Consider the following 17322-nt stretch of genomic DNA (forward strand, 5'->3'; position numbering starts at 1 on the left):
CAGTTGGTCAAAGGTGTTAAGAAATCAAAGTGAAGGGGGCGCCTGGGTGGCTCAGTCGTTAAGCATCTGCCTTCGGCTCAGGGCATGATCCCGGCATTCTGGGATCGAGCCCCACATCGGGCTCCTCCGCTGGGAGCCTGCTTCTTCCTCTCCCACTCCCCCTGCTTCTGTTCCCTCTCTTGCTGGCTGTCTCTCTGTCACATGAATAAATAAAATCTTTAAAAAAAAAAGAAGAAAGAAAGAAATCGAAGTGAAGGATACCAAGAATGGCCCGGCTCCCCGTGGACTCCTTCGCCTGAGCCTCCTCTGTGGGGCTGCTGTCAGCTCTGGGTGCCACCTCATCTTGCTGATTTATCTTTCCACTCCTTTGCTCACTTCCCCAACTTGACCACACACCCTCTGAGGTCAGAGCAACATAAGGTGTCCCCCAAATTTTGGTGAGTCCGGGTGTGTGTCTGGCATTTAGCCAGCACTGCTTGGTGAGTATTCACAATGCCTCTTGTTTGCAGTTCCTTCAGCGACTCTGGATAAAGACGTGTTCGCCCTTGAGATGTGAGAGGCACTGAGCCTCAAGGAGCTCCCAGAGGGCCTGGCCCAGGTGAGTTTGCCAACTGCCTTTCCACTTTGCAACCCCCTTGAGACCTCCTGAGTCTTGGGCCTCCCAGGAAGAGGAGAATTTATGGGGTTCCCCTCTGCAAAGACTCCAAGGCCTTAGGGATTGTCATATCTAATTTTATATTCATAATTTTGTATTCTTTTCTAATAAAAAGAAACCCCCCCCAGTTGTGGTGAGTGGCATTTCGACCTCCGCCTTCCAGTGTTCCCCCCCCTGGACTGTAGTCCTTCCCACACCTACCTCTGCCTCCTCCAAGCTCTCTGGGCCCACTGCACTCTTCAGTTCACCTGGAACAGGAGCACCACCTAACTGTGTCACCCTGTGCTGGAGCTGATGTCACCTTCTGGTCTGAATTCACATGTGAAATCCATTTCTTAACTGAATGGGGCTTCCATGGTAGACTCCACTTTCCTGCGTGGCAGCCTGCATTACCCTGCGTGTATGTTCACATTACTGGGCAACCGTCACCACCATCCATCTCCGAAGCTCTTTTCATCTTGTAAAAGTGAAATTCTGTGGCCACTCAACAGCAGTTCTCCATCTCCCCTGCCCCTGCCTCTGGCATCCACTATTCACTTTTAATCTGTTTGCCTCTTTGTATCTCAGATCTCTTGCAGACATATATCTGTTGGGCCATGAGTTTTTATCCATTCTGCTAATCTCTGTCTCTTGAATGGAGAGTTTAATCCATTTACATCTAAAGTAATTCCGGATAAGAAGGGACTGTTGTCATTTTGCTCTTTGTTTTCTATACGCCTTATAGCTTTTTTTGGTCCTTCATTTTCTGCATAACTTTCTTATGTTTTGTGGGGTTTTTTGTAGTGAAATATTTAAATTCTTTTCTTATTTCCTTTTGCATACATTCTAAATCTTGTGTATATTCTATAACTTGTGCTTACCACAGGGCTTGCATTTAACATCCTAAGGTTATAACACTCTAATTTGAATTTATACCAGCTTAACTACAATAACACACAGAAACTCTGTTCCTTGATAGCTATGTTACCATCTCTTTTGGTTGTTGAGATCACAGAATTACATCTTTATATATTGTGTGCCCCCAAAACACTAATAATTCTTTTAAATGCATTAGTCTCTTAAATTATGTAGAAAACAAGCTTTGGAGTTTTAAATCAAAGTTACACTAATATTAGCTCTTACACTAATAATTGTTTTTTTTTTTAATTTAAATGTATTAGTCTCTCTTTTTAAAAAAATTATTTATTCGAGCGAGTGAGACAGAGTGAAAGAGAGAGAGCACGAATAGGGGGAAGAGGTAGAGGGAGCAGGAGAAGTAGACTCCCTGCTGAGCGGGGAGCCTGCCACGTGGCTCAATTCCAGGAGCCTGAGATCATGACCTGAGCTGAAGGCAGACACTTAACTGACTGAACCACCCAGGTGCCCCTAAATATTTAGTCTCTTAAATCATGTGGAAAGGTGTTAGTTAAAAACCATTGTTACAAAACTGGTAGCTTTTATAATCGCCCAATGTATTTACCTTTATTGAGATCTTCATCACTCCATACAGATTTGAGTTAAAATCTAAGTGTCCTTTAACTTCACCTTGGCGGACTCCTTTGAGCATTCCTTGAAGGTCAAGTCAGTGGTCATGAACTCCCTCAACTTTTGTTTACCTGAGAATGTCTTGAGTGTCACTTTTGAAGGACTGTTTTACTGGATATAGGATTCTTGGCTGACAGGTTTTTTCTTTTAGCACCTTGAACATATCCGGCCTCCAAAGTTTCTGATGAGAAATCTGCTGATAAACCTATTGAGGATCTCTTGTATTTGACAATTTGCATCCCTCTTGCTGCTTTCAGGATTCTCTCTTTGTCTTTTGAAGGTTTAATTATAATGTGTATTGGTTTGGGTATCCTTGAATTCATCTTACTTAAAGTTTGCTGAGCTTCTTGGGTGGTTATATTTATGTCTTTCATCAACTTCGAGAAGTTTCAGCCAGTATTTCTTCAAATATCTCTCTACCCCTTTCTCTCTCTCTTGTCCTTCTGGGATTCCCAGAATGTATATGTTGTTCCATTTGATGATGTCCCACAGGTTCCTTAGGCTCCATCCACTTTTCTTCAATGTTTTTTCTTCCCATTTCACCAATTTAATAATCCATGGTCCCAGGGGCACCTGGGTGGCGCAGTCATTAAGTGTCTGCCTTCGGCTCAGGGCGTGATCCTGGCGTTCTGGGATCGAGCTCCACATCAGGCTGCTCCGCTGGGAGCCTGCTTCTTCCTCTCCCACTCCCCCTGCTTGTGTTCCCTCTCTCACTGGCTGTCTCTCTCTGTTAAATAAATAAAATCTTAAAAAAAAAAAAATCCATGGTCCTATCTTCAAGTTTGTTGATTCTTTCTTCTCCTGCTCAAATATGCCTTTGAATCCCTCCAATGAATTTTTCACTTCAGTTGTTGTGCTTTATAGCTCGCTCTTTTTTTATTTCTTTTTAGATTTTCTCTCTCTTTATTGATTTTTCTGTTTTGTTCATACATCTTTTTTTTTTTTTTTTTTTTTTTTACTCTCTCCATATCTTCCTTTAGTTCTTTGAACACCCTCAAGACAGTTGTTTTAAAATCTTTGCCTGGTATATCTTCTATTAGGTCTTCTTCAGGGATAGTTTCTGTTTAATTCTTTTTTCTTTGTACCATACTTTCCTGTTTCTTTGTATGCCTTCTGATTTTTTTGTTGTTGTCATTGTTGGACACAGAACATTTGAGTCTAATAGTGTGGTAACTCTGGAACTCAGATTCTCCTCCTTCCCCAGAGTTTTTGATTATTGTTTTTGTTGGTTATTGTAGGGTGTCTCTGTGCTGAAGATGGGCATAAGGTATAAACTAAGGTCTTCTTAGGTTTGTTCTAATTCTTTCCGTGAGCATGCATGGTCACTTTCTAATTTTTCCCACATATGCAGATGTTTTGAATGTCCTAGTCTTTAACATGCAACTCCCAAAGGGGAAAGAGAAAAAACTGAAGGGGAGGGAAAAGGAGGTCAGCTGCTGCAACACCGCCTGCGGAGCCGTGGCGCGATTCGGAAAAAGACGAGGCACGGACAGGTTAGCTGCAAAAGAAAGTGTGGGTGCGGGGGACGACCGCAAAGAGTGCAATCGCCCCAAACAGCTGCAACCTCACATATTTATTGGCGGTAAACAATCAGGGACGATCAAGGGGAGTCTCGTGATCCGTAGCACATCCTAGTGAATGGTAGTACATCGTGGGGAAGGTCACGGGAGTAGATGATGTAACGTTCAGCAAGTGAGGCCTATTCTTTTTTTTTTAAGATTTTATTTATTTATTATTAGAGAGAGAGAGAACAAGCGAGAGAGGGAACACAAGCAGGGGGAGTGGGAGAGGAAGAAGCAGGCTCCCAGCAGAAGAGCCTGATGTGGGGCTCGATCCCAGAACGCTGGGATCACGCCCGGAGCCAAAGGCAGATGCTTAACGACTGCACCACCCAGGCGCCCCAAGCGAGGCCTATTCTTAAACGTGTTTCTATGGACCCCGTGGGCTACTGTCAAGAGCAGTCAGGTTTCGGTTGGGGTGGCGTTCTCCGCTTACCAGACCAGGCATTCCTGGCTGCTTGTTATCTGAGGGGGTTTCGGGAAGGGCAGCGTTCCACCCTGAGCAAGCTGGGCGTTCCCAACTGCTCGTGCTCTCACATTCACACTAAAGCCGGTGGGGTCACAAACATGTTTTCCTATTACATCCTTAGCATAAGCTCTCGGCCAGGGGGCTGCTGCAGTCAGCCTTTTAAATCCCCTGGAATTCATTTCAAATGGAGGGGGAAGGGCTTGTAAGAATGGCTGTTTGCCTCTTTGTCTGCACCTTTGTGATCAGAAGCTATAATTAGGGGCGCCTGGGTGGCGCAGTCGTTGGGCGTCTGCCTTCGGCTCAGGGCGTGATCCCGGCGTTGTGGGATCGAGCCCCACATCGGGCTCCTCTGCTGGGGGCCTGCTTCTTCCTCTCCCACTCCCCCTGCTTGTGTTCCCTCTCTCGCTGGCTGTCTCTATCTCTGTCAAATAAATAAATAAAATCTTTAAAAAAAAAAAAAAAAGAAGCTATAATCAGTGACCAAAGTGTGTCACATCAGACAGATTTTGCTAGTGCAGTTACAGTTGTTCTCCAGGTGGCGAGATCAATTCCTGATTCCTCCTCCACCGTCTCTCCAGAATCTTCCTCCTCTTCCTCCTCTTCCTCCCCTCCTCCTTCTTTTCCTTCTTCTCCTTGTCTCGTCCTCCTATTCATTTATTTTAGAGAGAGAGAGCATGAGTGGGAGGGAGAGGGAGAAAATCTCAAGCAGTCTCCCCACTGAGTGGGGAACTGAATGCGGGGCTTGGTCCCATGACCACAAGCTCATGACCTGAGCTGAAATTGAGTTGGACGCTTAACCAAATGAGCTACCCAGGTCCCCCAGAGTCCTTCTTCTAAACTACTTTTACATTACCTTCAAAAGCATAGCATCATCTTCAAGTCGTCAAGGATAAACAGAGCCAGACCCTAGTTAAAGTGGGAAGGCCAGATTTTAATCACTAACATACTGTTGCCGTAGGAAGGAGTCCAGAATGAATGAACTCTGGTTTGCACAGAGGTTGCTGGCTGATTTAAGGGAGAGTGGGGGCGGGGAGGGAGGGAGTGGAGCTCAGGGGACTGCGGGAGTGAACAGTAACAGGAAGGGTAGGGGATGTGGTCCATGTGAAACCCATCTGAGTTTGCTAACTGGTGCTTATCAAATTTAGGCTCCTACCCTTCCCCAGAGGCTGGGAGACAGAGGGCCTATTTTTGGGTGTTGGCCGGGACAAATAGTAAATTCTTTTGGTGGCCTTGAGTTTTCTCAGGCAAGCACTTGAAGGGAGGCTGGGGTCAGCCTAGGGATGTGGTCTTGAGCTCTTAGAACTGTGTTAGTGATTGTTCAAGTCTCTATGGGCCAGAGTTAAGGATTAGTTGGGAAGACGGCTCAGGGGAGTCCGGTCAGAGTTTGGCCAAGGAGAGAATCTTTGTCAAAGTAAAAAGTAAAAACTACAGGTAGAGCTAATGTTCTCTGATTATTATCATTCTGAACCCTAGTTCCTTCTCGCTTCTCTGAATTAATCTTACCCTTGTTATTGGGGTAGGTGAGACTTTTTCCCTCCAAATTTTGAATGCACTTACCTGTGTGTCTGTGTCTGTGTGTGTATTCATAGGAGATACATATGCGTGCGTTTTAACCAAACTGTGTCTATCGGTTTCACTGAACAAGCCGTTCTGAGAGTCTTTCCACTATGGTTCTATTCTTTTTTTTTTTTTTTAAAGATTTTATTTATTTATTTGACAGAGATAGAGACAGCCAGCGAGAGAGGGAACACAAGCAGGGGCAGTGGGAGAGGAAGAAGCAGGCTCACAGCAGAAGAGCCTGATGCGGGGCTCGATCCAATAACGCCGGGATCACACCCTGAGCCGAAGGCAGACGCCTAACCGCTGTGCCACCCAGGCGCCCCGACTACGGTTCTATTCTTTTTGATTCAAGCGTGGTAGTCTACAGTGTGACTATTCCATAGTCATTCTGGATTCCTACTGAGGGATATTTGGGTTGTTTCCAGTTTCTGCTGGAATCACAATAAACTGGACGGCAATAAACACCCTTGTGAGTACCGCTGTGAAGTCCTTCTCGCACACAGAGATGGAACGGAGGAATTCCTGGGTCCTTGAGCATGCATTTAAAATTTTAATAGATGTCACCAAATTGCCTTTTGAGAGCGGCCCAGCACACTTACACTCCCACCAGCTGGGTAAGAGTGTTTGTCCTTCACACCTTTCCCAACACTGAATGGACTCAGACTTCCTAATAGTTGCTAATCTCCTGCGTCCAAACATCCTTTTTGTTTGATTATTTCCACTGGCCATCTGCATTTTCTTTTCTGGGACTGGCCCAGATCCTCAGATATTAAAATGACTTCTGATTGAACGCTGCGTTGCTCCCATGGCTTTGGTTATGGGGTCTCAGCCCAAGTCATGCTAAGGGCAGGATGGAGAGAGGGAAGAGCAAGGGGCAGAGGGAGTGAGGAGAACAAGTTTTCACGTCCCTCTCCTGAAGCTAGGACTGAAACTAAAGAGAGGCTGTGAGAGCCAGCCCCAGACTTCAGAGTCCAGGGTCTTGGCCAAGTGTATCCTCCATCCAGTTTTGCTGGTTCTTGGTGGGGGGCAGGGGAGGGGAAGGCAGGGTCCTAGGAACTCCTCTGCGTAGGGCCACCAGCCGCTCTCCCTGTGTGGCGCCTCCTGGGCTAGCCCTACCTTCTTGGTGTCCTTCCCAGTCATGCAGTCAGATACCTGGAGAAGGGGGGAAGAGAAGTGAGGTAGGCGGTGCAAGTGTGAACCCATGCTTAGCCCCCACGTCTAGCAGGCAGGTAAGCACAGCTTTTACTTCCAGACCGGCGCTGCTGTGTACGTCGTGGCCGCCTCCTGAAGCTGCGCCCGGTGCTCCCGCCCGCTCCGCCGCTGCACCAGGCCCATGCAGCAGCTCAGGCGCCTCGGCTTCCTCTGGTTGCTCAGGGTCCCCACGGGGGCCGGAGGTGAGGGGGCAGATGGGAGGAGGGCTGGAGACAGCCTCCTGATGTTCTAGGGCAGGGCTGTGCGGGGACGTGGCGTGGCTCCGAGGCCCCAGGGGAGACCGAGGAGGGAGTCCTCGGACCTTTGGGTGCGGGAGGCATTAAGGAGAAAGGAAGCTGGTCCGGCAGGTGCTGCTCTCCACCCAGGACCAAGCAGGTTGCAAGGGTTGGTGCTTGCATCGGGAGAGTGGGCGTGACCTCTTTTCAGAGGAGTGCTCTTCCCTTTGATTTGGTTTTCTGAGCCCCCACCCCTCTTCTGTCCCTCCCCCCCACTAGCCCCGGTGCTCCATCCACTCTGGACTCTTCCTTTACTTTCGTGGGTTCTCTCTCTGTTCTCTCTTTCAGGCGCCCCTCCCCTGCCCCTGGGGTTCTCTCCTCTGTCTGGGGCATCTCTGCCTTTTGTCCCGGTCCCCTCCTCCTGCTCTGCCTCTCTCTCTCCCTGCCCCCATCCAGCCCATGTTTCTGGGCACAGCTGTCACTGGCAAGGCTGGGCTGGGGAGATCCTGATTGTTCCCAAAGGGTGGGTGTGTACCACCCATCGTGGGGTCCAGGGCTTTCTCTTTTCTATCACTTAGAAATCGCGCAATTCCTCTGTATTTCCCTTCCCTCTGTCTCCTGGTGCCTATTCCTGACCCCCAATCCTACACCTTCCCAACCTAGAGGCCCATGGACCACTCTCTCACTTACCTCTAGGGCCACCTCCTGGCTCTAAGGACTGCAACCCAGGAATCTCCATAATCCCCCCATCCCACTTCCCTGACACACCCAGCTAGGCTAAGAAATGAAATCCCAGCTCTCAGAACAGAGATGTCCTGGGTCCAAGGTGAGGAGGAGGCTAATGCTGAGGGGGCAGGAGGTCTGGGCACTTCCTGCTTGCAAATGCTGTGGCTGCAGGAGTCTCCCCACCACTAACCACCAGCATTATGACATCTCTGACCCTCACTCTTAAATGGGGTTGATGATATCTATGGAGTGAGGGGTTCATGTTTGTAAACTAATTAACCCAGTGGCCAAAATAGAGTGGGTGATAGAAAATATGTTTGTTTTTATTAACACTCACTGCTAAATCTTAAGGTCCTTGGAACTCATACCTATCTTCTTTTTTTTTTTTTTTTTTAAGATTTTATATATTTATTTGACAGAGAGGGAGGGAGGGAACACAAGTAGGGGGAGCAGCAGAGGGAGAGAAAGAAGCAGGCTCTCTGCTGAGCAGGGAGCCCGATGCAGGGCTCGATCCCAAGACCCTGGGATCATGACCTGAGCTGAAGGCAGACGCTTAACCGACTGAGCCACCCAGGCGTCCCTCATGCCTACCTTCTGAGTTATCACTTTCTCTAAGTTTCTTTTTCTGTCCTGTCCCTCAGCCTGTCAGTGCGGTTCTCTCTCCCTGTCCCTCAATCTCAATAGTGTCTGAGCCTCCATCTCTGGTTTTCCCTTTGCTGTTCTCTATGCAACTTTCCCCTCTCTGACCCAAGGGCCCCAGTGTCCATGATGTGTCCCCCCTCCCCCCAAGCCCAGACTTGGCTGGGTTCTCTTGGAAGAGCAGAGTCAGCCCAGACAGCAGTGTGTCATAGGGAGAAGGGCAGAGGAGAACCGAAGCGTGGGGACATTGAGCAGCAGGTGGGGGAGAGGAAGGAGCAGAGTCAGGGAAACACGTATGTGTGGACAAGGGGGTGGGGTGGAAGGACCCGCAGCTGAACCTGCTTGCTCAGCACAGCCGTCCCTAGGGCTGGAAGGTCCCCACTCAGAAGAGGGGAGCAAAGGCCTGAGGGCGTCCCCTTCAGAACCTGAAAGGCCCTAGCCCCAACCTGTCTCTGATGGAGGGATAAGCAGTGGAAACTTCCTACCTTCTGTGATACTATCTGGAAAACGGGGTAGCGAATAACCACGCGGTGTTTATGGTGTCAAAGCGATCGCAAACGAATCCCTCTGTTCCGTCCTCAACACAGGCACTTTCCCCATGGCTGCGTCCACCTCTCCTGAGCTTTTTCTCAGAGCACAAGCAGCTGGCACTGCTCTCAGCAGCTCCCCACGCTCCCAAGGGGCGGCAAGGTGGCCACTCAGCCTCCCCAGCAGGGCCCCTCCAGCTCCCAACAGTAGGGAACACACACGTAGAGCTCCCCCCACCTCCCCCCACTTTAAACCTATTTCTGAGGCATTGCTCAAAACTGCCATCAGGTCCAGCACCTCAGCAGTCCCAATGTCCGAGCTTGGCACCAAGGTCGAAGCCACTCCACTCATTGCCTACACGAGGACCGCAAAGTGCATCTGTCCCACGAGCCTCGTCATCACTACCACTTACCCCACCACCTGCGTGACCCTGACCACCGCCGAGAGACTCACCTCGGCCACGGCCTCGCCTCCCACGACCACCACCGCCCTGGGGAGAACTCCCACAACCGTGGCCCTACTCTCTTCCTCTGTCTCAGCCCCACGCACGACCTTCCGTACTCCGGTATCCCCTACAACTGGTACCCCAGAAAGGGCTAGCCTGGCCACGGCAAGCATCCAGACACCCAGGTCTCTTACCCCAGTAACCACTTCTACCTCTATTACCCCTTCGCTAACTGCTGCGAATATTCCAGCAACCGCGACCGATAACAGCTCTTCACCCATCCCCGGTAGCCCCTTGATTACAACCACAACTTCGCTTCCTAGTCCTGCCAGTACATTCAAAGCAGCGACCGCCGCCACTCACGATCCCACATCCGCAAGTAGACGAACAACACCGACAGCACGAAGTGTAGCCGCTTCTGCTGAAACAGCTGCTCCACTCAGTGCGCCGACAGTGCTTGGGAAACGATGAGCTCCACGAAAACAAAACTTTTGGGGAGTGACTCCCCTAGAGAAACTCCCACGACAGGAATTCCCTCGATTTCTCCCATCGCGTCATCAATCCCGCCAACAAACACAGTGGTTTCCGCCGCACCTGCCACCTCTGAAACCACCCTGGAACCCACTACCACCAGTATTTACGCGACATTCCCAACCACAGAGCCCCACTCCCCCACTGCGGCCGCGACGCACACGGGCAAGTTGACCAGCGCGCCTTCGCCTGCCATCCCCACCTGGAAAACTACACTTACGCCTGCAAAAGACGTTTCCGCAGCATCTCTCCTGACGGACATGCCTCCTCCCCCCACAATTCCATCCTTAATTACACCCAGAATACAGTCAATTCTGCAGCACCAGCCTCTCCTATTCCAGTGACCAGCAGTCCCTTGACATCAGCCACGAGCACGCGTCTGTCTTCTCTACCTGCTCCATCCACAAAATCCGTCTCCAGCTGGACCACAAACACTACCCCTCTATCCACCCTGATTACCACACTCCCTACAACCCATGTCCCATCCACCCCTATAGCTCCCACTAGAACTGGCACCGTGGCCACAACCGAAATCCCCACTCCCACCAACATCTCCACCATTGCCACCTCGAACACAGCCTCTTTGCCCACTTCCTCCACTCCAGAAACTACTACCACGATTGGGGTAACAGCACCCACTCCTACGATACCACACAGTACCCCAGGTGTCACTTCTTCAAACATCTACCCTGAAGGAAGCACAACCACATCAGCAATAACCCAGCTCCCTCTACCATGGGTACCCCCAGGATAAGCCCCGCCATGACCGCATCCTCTGCTAGTACAGGCACGCCTGCCTCCACACCGACAACCGTCATCTCCACATCCAGGGGTCCCAGCGGTTCACCGATTACCATTACTGACCTTAGCTCCACAACCACCGTTTCCAAAATGTCCGCGGTTCCCACATCCGTCATCCCATCTTCCCCCACCGTGCAAGATGTAGACACAACACTCAGGGTCATCACAGCCTCTCCTGCAAAGCCTGCCGTGCTCACAAGCACCCACGGCACTCCCCCTCCCACCCTTGCTACAAACACCCCAGGTACATCCGCAGGTCCCTCTCCCGTGTCTACCGGTGGTACGGGGACCACGCAGACAGACGGTACCCCCTCATACGCAACAGGCACGAAGACACGGCACACAAACGCTGACCCCTCCCCAGCACCCACCACCACGGACACACGCCACGTCCCCGGCCGCTGGACTGCCGTCCTCTACGACGTTTACCACGCACACACGCAAGACGACTGTCACAGCCTCTCACGCGGCATCCACCTGGAAAGCCACACGAACTCCTGCCGGGGATGTTGGGACGCAGTCTTTCGCCACAGAGATTCCTTCTCGTCTGGCAACGACATCATCCGTCACTGCCACGGATACAGTTGATTCTCTGACATCTACCGCCTCTACTCCGGGGACCGTGACCACCAAAGCCTTAACATCAGCCTCGCGTACGCATCTGTCTTCTCTTCCTGCCCCAACCGCGGAATCGGTCTCCACTTCGACCGCAAACACCACCCCTTCCTCCACCTTGAATACAAGAACTTCTCCAACCACATCGTCTCTAAAGACCTTTGCTACCGACCCAACGACCAGCTGTTTTATTTGTTCTACCCCGTGTCCAGACTCCGTATCAGTTATGATAGCTCCTGTCTCTCCCGCAACTTCATGTATGGAAATGGGTCCAAGTGGTGAAGTGACTTCTACGCCCACCAACCCAGTGTCAGTGTTTACCTCTCCTACTGAGATGGCCACCTCTCCTAGTTCCACCAGTATGACAACCGTGTTTCCTATGCATACGGACACTTCTACTGTTCTGGAAACTCGTCCTGCCAACAGCGTAACAGATGCTCCTAGTTCTGTCAGCACTGGGACTGTCCCCAGTGACACAGTTGTGACAAGCACTCAGAGACCCACCAGTGGAAACTGGATGAGCCCCAATTCTGTAACCATCCCACATATGCCTGGGTTCACTAGCCTCCCACTGACGCCAAGACCAAGCAGCAGCTTTCCAACGGCCGTGGTGACTTCGAGCAAGTCGACTCACGCCGCCCCAACCACTACCAAGACTCTGGAAACACCGGCGGTCACGCCTCGGAGTACCACTGCCCTTACGTCACCCAGGACGACTTTGACCACTGCTCAGGTGACCACGCGGTCTAGGTTGACCACCACTCCAGGTTGGACCTCCTGCTTCCCTCTTCCCTCTTCTCTCTCCTCTGAGAAATTTCTGTGTTACCAAGAGCAAGCCCTATGCTGAACTTCCTTTTTTCCTGTGCTGCCCAGGCCCCTGTGACAATGGCGGCACGAGGATGCAGGGCCCCTGCCACTGCCCCTTGGGGTTCTCTGGGGACCACTGTGAGCTCCAGGAGATCAGGTGCCAGAATGGGGGTTAATGGGATGGCTTCAAGTGCCACTGCCCTAGCACCTTCCACGGCTCCCGTTGCGAGTTTGTGGTGGACCAGGTGGATCTGGGTGAGTTGCCAGGACCCTGCCGTCTGCACTTTCTCCGGGGAGAGGCCACTGACTCTCCCTGGTCCAGTCCTATGGTCTGCCTGCCAGCACTCAGGTCATTTTGCCTAATTCCTCCGTCCCTGCCTTCTCTCCAGTGCTTTCCTCTACCCCATGTCCTGCCTCCTTTCCACCCTCACCTCCAGGAGGTGGTAGGGATCACACTCCTTCTTGTGGTCTCCTTCTCTGTCTGGGCTTCTAGAAGCTGTACTAGCTTCTAAATGCTGCTGTGGGGGCGCCTGGGTGGCACAGCGGTTAAGCGTCTGCCTTGGGCTCAGGGCGTGATCCCGGCGTTATGGGATCGAGCCCCATATCAGGCTCCTCCGCTATGAGCCTGCTTCTTCCTCTCCCACTCCCCCTGCTTGTGTTCCCTCTCTCGCTGGCTGTCTCTATCTCTGTCGAATGGATAAATAAAATCTTTTAAAAAAAATAAAAAAATAAAAAAAAATAAATGCTGCTGTGATAAATTTTCACAAACTAAGCAGCGGAAATAGTGCAAATCTATTGTCTTACCATTCTATAGAGGGGAGTCTCACGTGGGTCTACCCAGGCTAACATCAGCGTGTTGGTGGGCCTGTGTTCCTTTCTGGAGGCTTTATAGGCAAGGATCCATCTCTTTGCTCCTTTCAGGTTCTGAAGCCTCTCGCATTCCTTGTCTCAAGGCTCCCTCTCTCCGTCTTCGCAGCTGGCAACATGCATCTCCGCGCCTTTCCTCTATCGTCACATTTTGTGACCGATTCTGAGCTTTTCTGCCTCTCTTCTCCACTGCTAAGGACTCTCGTGATTATGTTGAGCCCATCCAGTAATCCACGTTAATTTTCCCATGTTAGTCAGCTGATGAGCGATTTAAATTCTATCTGCAATCCTGATTCCTCCTTGCCATGTAGTATAACATATCCGGAGGCTCTGGGGTGAAGACACAGGCATCTTGGGGAGCCGTCGTTCTGCCTGCCACTGGGTCAGACAAGGGGGAGGCCACGGGCCTGGCTGCCGTGCCTCCTTACCTCTAATCTTTCCCACAGCTTGGCACAACTCATCCTAGAAATTCTACCTCCATTCCTCCTGCTGTTCAGTCAGTCCTCAGGGAACACGGGCAATGGGAGGAACCCCTGGGTGGCAGTGGCGGTGGCGTCAGACAGGAGTGGGTGGTGAAGTGACCAGAGCGGGATGTGCTGTGTGCAGGTACCATGGACACTGAAGTGGGCATGGGGGTGTCTGTTGACCAGGAGTTCTCACCGGACCTCAACGACAGCACTTCCACGGCCTACAGGGATTTCAGTGACACCTTCCGGGATCAGGTGACGGGGAAAGGGAGGGAACTCAGGCGTCCTTCCCTGAAGGTGAGCTTGGGCCCCTGGGTACACGCAGGTCACCAGGTTCAGGCGTGAGCCCAAGGTCTTGGCATTTCAGATGCAGAAGATTTACCAGAATGTACAGGGGTTCAAGGATGTGGAGATCCTGTCACTGAGGTGGGAGACCCTTACGGGGCTGTGGAGGCAGTGCTGGGTGGGGGCAAGGGGCACAAAGAAAAGCTGGAGAAGCCATCTTTTCCTTTTGGAATCATCAGATTTTAGAGAGAGGTGGAGGAAGGAGACGGGAACCAATCACTTCATGGGGGATTTTTTTTTTTTCAATCATTTTCTGTGGTCATTTCTCTGTAGGAGAGATGCCACCCCTCCTTTTTAAGCATGATTGGAAGGAAAGAGATTACATGGGACATGCAGGGAGGTGATGCATGAGGGCTTATGGGAAGCTTGGTGTCTGGACAGTTAGCTGGTTTTTCTCTGGCTGGCACCTGGCCTACTGAGTGGGTCAGCATGAACGAGGCAGAGAGCCCAGGAGGGCCTGGTTTGGTAATGGCTTGATGCAAGGCGAGAGAATGTCAGTCATTCCTTGTCCTGCCCTCTGGGCTAAATCAAGGATGCGGGCGGCTCCTGCAAATAATGTTCCTGGAATCCCAATTCATTGCTTCTGCCTTCCTCCCAATAACAGTGCCCTTGTGCTTGGTCCTGGAGGTGCCCTCCTAAAGACTTACGTGCCCCAGGCCTGAGCACCCTGTAAGGCCCCCACCCTCTTGATCCCGCCAGGAGTGGCAGCGTTGTGGTGGACTATCTGGTCCTGCTGGAGTTGCCCTTTAGCCTCCAGCTGGAGAGCGCGTATGAGAAGATGAAGACGGCCCTGAAGGAGGAGCTCCAGAATGTCAGCTATAATGGGGACGGCTGCCAGAATAACCAGAGTGAGCCAAAGCTAGAGGGAGGGGTCAGGGCCAGAGCCACCAGCTTTGATAGGAGCCTCTGGGCTCAGGTGTCAGCTCGGCGCTCCTTCCAGCAGATTGGGAGAGGAGGGGGTGGGTTTACAAGCCAGCTGGGTCAAGAATGGGGCTAAGGAGGAGCCTTCCAGAACTTGGGTGCTGGGGAAGACCCATTGACAGTTCTGCTCCAAGTTTTCAGGATGGCTGAGGACCCTTGTTTATTAGGGGGGAGATGAGGGAGGCAAGAAGCGCCTTCCCTTGTGGCCCCTCCACATCTCCCCCATAGTGACAGAGCCCTCTCTGCCCCTCCCCGGGCTTACCCTGCTTTGAGCCCTTAACCCGCCTCTACCCCCTCCCCTCAGTTCACCTGTGCCTATGTCCCCCCAGCCCTGCGTTTTAAGCCTGACTCTGTCAAGGTGAACAGTAACATCAGGAAGGAGCTGACTCTGGGAGGTAAGGGTGGGCAAAGGGCTGAGTGGCCCCAGGAGGCCATGACCCTCCCCCCAGGAACATTTGCCCATTGAAATTCCCTGGGGAGGAGGGGGAGACCTTTCAGGGAGGCAAGTAATGTGGCCCCGGGCAGGGCTTGCCCTTCCTGGCCCTTGTTAGTAGCTTCGCCCTGAGGATCCGCAGGGAGGGTGAGGAGAAGGTGAGGGTCCTGGGGGTCTGCCCTCCCCTCATCTAATCCTAGGGTCAGCTCCGCGACACCCCACCCTCGGAAATGTCGTTTCCCCATCTACTTTCAGAGCCATTATAACCAGGCCCGAGTACCGTGGATGAGGTCCCTGTCTTTCTGCAACCCCTTACCCCCTCCCAGCCATCTGTGGCCGCGCCACCGCCAAAGGCTATGAGGATTTCTACTTCCCCTTGGTGGAGGAGAACCGGCTCCACTGCGTCACCAAATGCACTCCCGGCGTGGACGGCGCCATCGACTGTCACCAGGGCCAGTGCCTCGTGCAGAGGAGTGGTCCTGCTTGCCGGTGAGACTCGGTGCCCACGCGGGAGCCCCGCCCACAGCCCGCCAGGCCTATCAGCTGGCCTCTCACCGCGGCTCCGCCCCCACCGCGGCCCACCTGCCAGCCTGAAGGGGTCTGTGTGCATGCGAGTGGACCTGGCAGGGAAGGTGGTGAGGGTTTGTGACCTGTGACCCCCTGCGCCAGCTGCTTCTCCACGGACACGCACTGGTTCTCGGCCCGCGCTGCGAGGTGGCCGTCGCCTGGAGGGCAGTGGTCGGCGGCCTGGTGGGGGTCGTGGTTCTGCCGCTGCTGCTGCTGGCGTCCCTGAGCCTCTTTGTTGCCCGCTCCCGCTCCCGGAGAGGTGGCCAAGGTGGAGGCCGGTGAGAGCGCTGGGGGTGGGGGTGAGGGTGGCAAAGGGGTCCCAGCTGGGGCGGCCCTGCTCTGACGGTGCGGTGCGTCGCCCGGCCTCAGGTCCTGGGACGATGACAGGAGATGGTTCGAGATCTGGGATGAGGAAACTGTGGGAACTTTTTCAAACTTGGGCTTGGAGGACGACTGAACGGGTGAGTCCTGCCTCCAGAGAAGGGGGACCGGGGGTTTCCTGGGAACCGTTGTGGCCTGGGAAGGACCCAGCCTCCTCCCTTGCCCAGGGCAGACACGTAGGAGCGTCGTGTACCTTCCTCCTGAGGAGGGCGAAGGTCTTGCTCGGGCCATCCCTGCAGGGCAGGCACTGGGGCCTAGGAGCCCCCCTGCCAGGCCTTGCCTTCCCCACCTTTCCTGCCCTTCTCCTTTCCTGCCCCTTCTCTCCTCTCTTTCCTCCTGTTCTCTCCTCCCCTCCTCTTTGGTTTGTTTGTTTGTTCGATTTTTTTATTATGTTGTGTTAGTCACCACACAGTATATCATTAGCTTTTGATGTAGTGTCCCGTGATTCATTGTTTGTGTCTAACACCCAGGGCTCCATGCAGTAACTACCCATCACCGGGCTAACCCATCCCCCCACCCCCTCCCCTCTGAAACCCTCAGTTTGTTTCCCGGAGTCCATAGTCTCTCATGGTTCCTCTACCCCTCTGATTCCCCCCCTTCACTCTTCCCTTCCTTCTCCCAATGTCCTCTGTGCTATTCCTTAAATTCCACAAGTAAGTGAAACCATATGATAATTACCTTTCTCTGCGTGACTTATTTCACTTAGCATAATCCCCTCCCCTCCTCTTTTCTCTCTGTCTAGTCAAGGATGAACACTTCCAGGTGGCCTTGGAGAATGCGGACACCAGTGTGAGGGTGAGGGGGCCAGGGGGGATGGTAAGGAACTCTCCCAGATCCGGGTCCAGACACCCTCCCTGCATGCACCAGGGCCCGGGGCTGGGCTAGGACCAGGAGGCAGTGCCCTGCCAGCCAGGCTGAGCAGGGTGGCTCCCTGTTCTCACTCGCTCTTGGACACATACTCTGTGGCAGGTGCATCTCCAGAGACTGGAGGTTGGCCTCGTCCTTACTGTGAGCCCCGCACGTCCCCCTCCACCCTGCCCCAGACAGTGAGAAGA

The 17322-nt window shown here is 52.5% G+C and overlaps 1 protein-coding gene across 1 annotated transcript; it reads left to right on the forward strand.

Annotated features, from left to right (window-relative positions):
* Nucleotides 1–9397: 9397 nt before the first annotated feature.
* On the forward strand, nucleotides 9398–16459 carry LOC103670123 (mucin-3B). The gene is given in 10 exon segments (XM_040636550.1): nucleotides 9398–9652; nucleotides 10140–10802; nucleotides 11010–12246; nucleotides 12353–12541; nucleotides 13760–13875; nucleotides 13988–14046; nucleotides 14665–14813; nucleotides 15216–15281; nucleotides 15646–15808; nucleotides 16256–16459. Coding segments are annotated over 10 exon segments (2985 nt in total). The 3' UTR covers nucleotides 16344–16459.
* Nucleotides 16460–17322: the final 863 nt, after the last annotated feature.

This window comes from Ursus maritimus, unplaced genomic scaffold (assembly GCF_017311325.1).
Source record: "Ursus maritimus isolate PB19 unplaced genomic scaffold, ASM1731132v1 scaffold_2, whole genome shotgun sequence".
NCBI classification, from domain to species: Eukaryota; Metazoa; Chordata; class Mammalia; order Carnivora; family Ursidae; genus Ursus; species Ursus maritimus.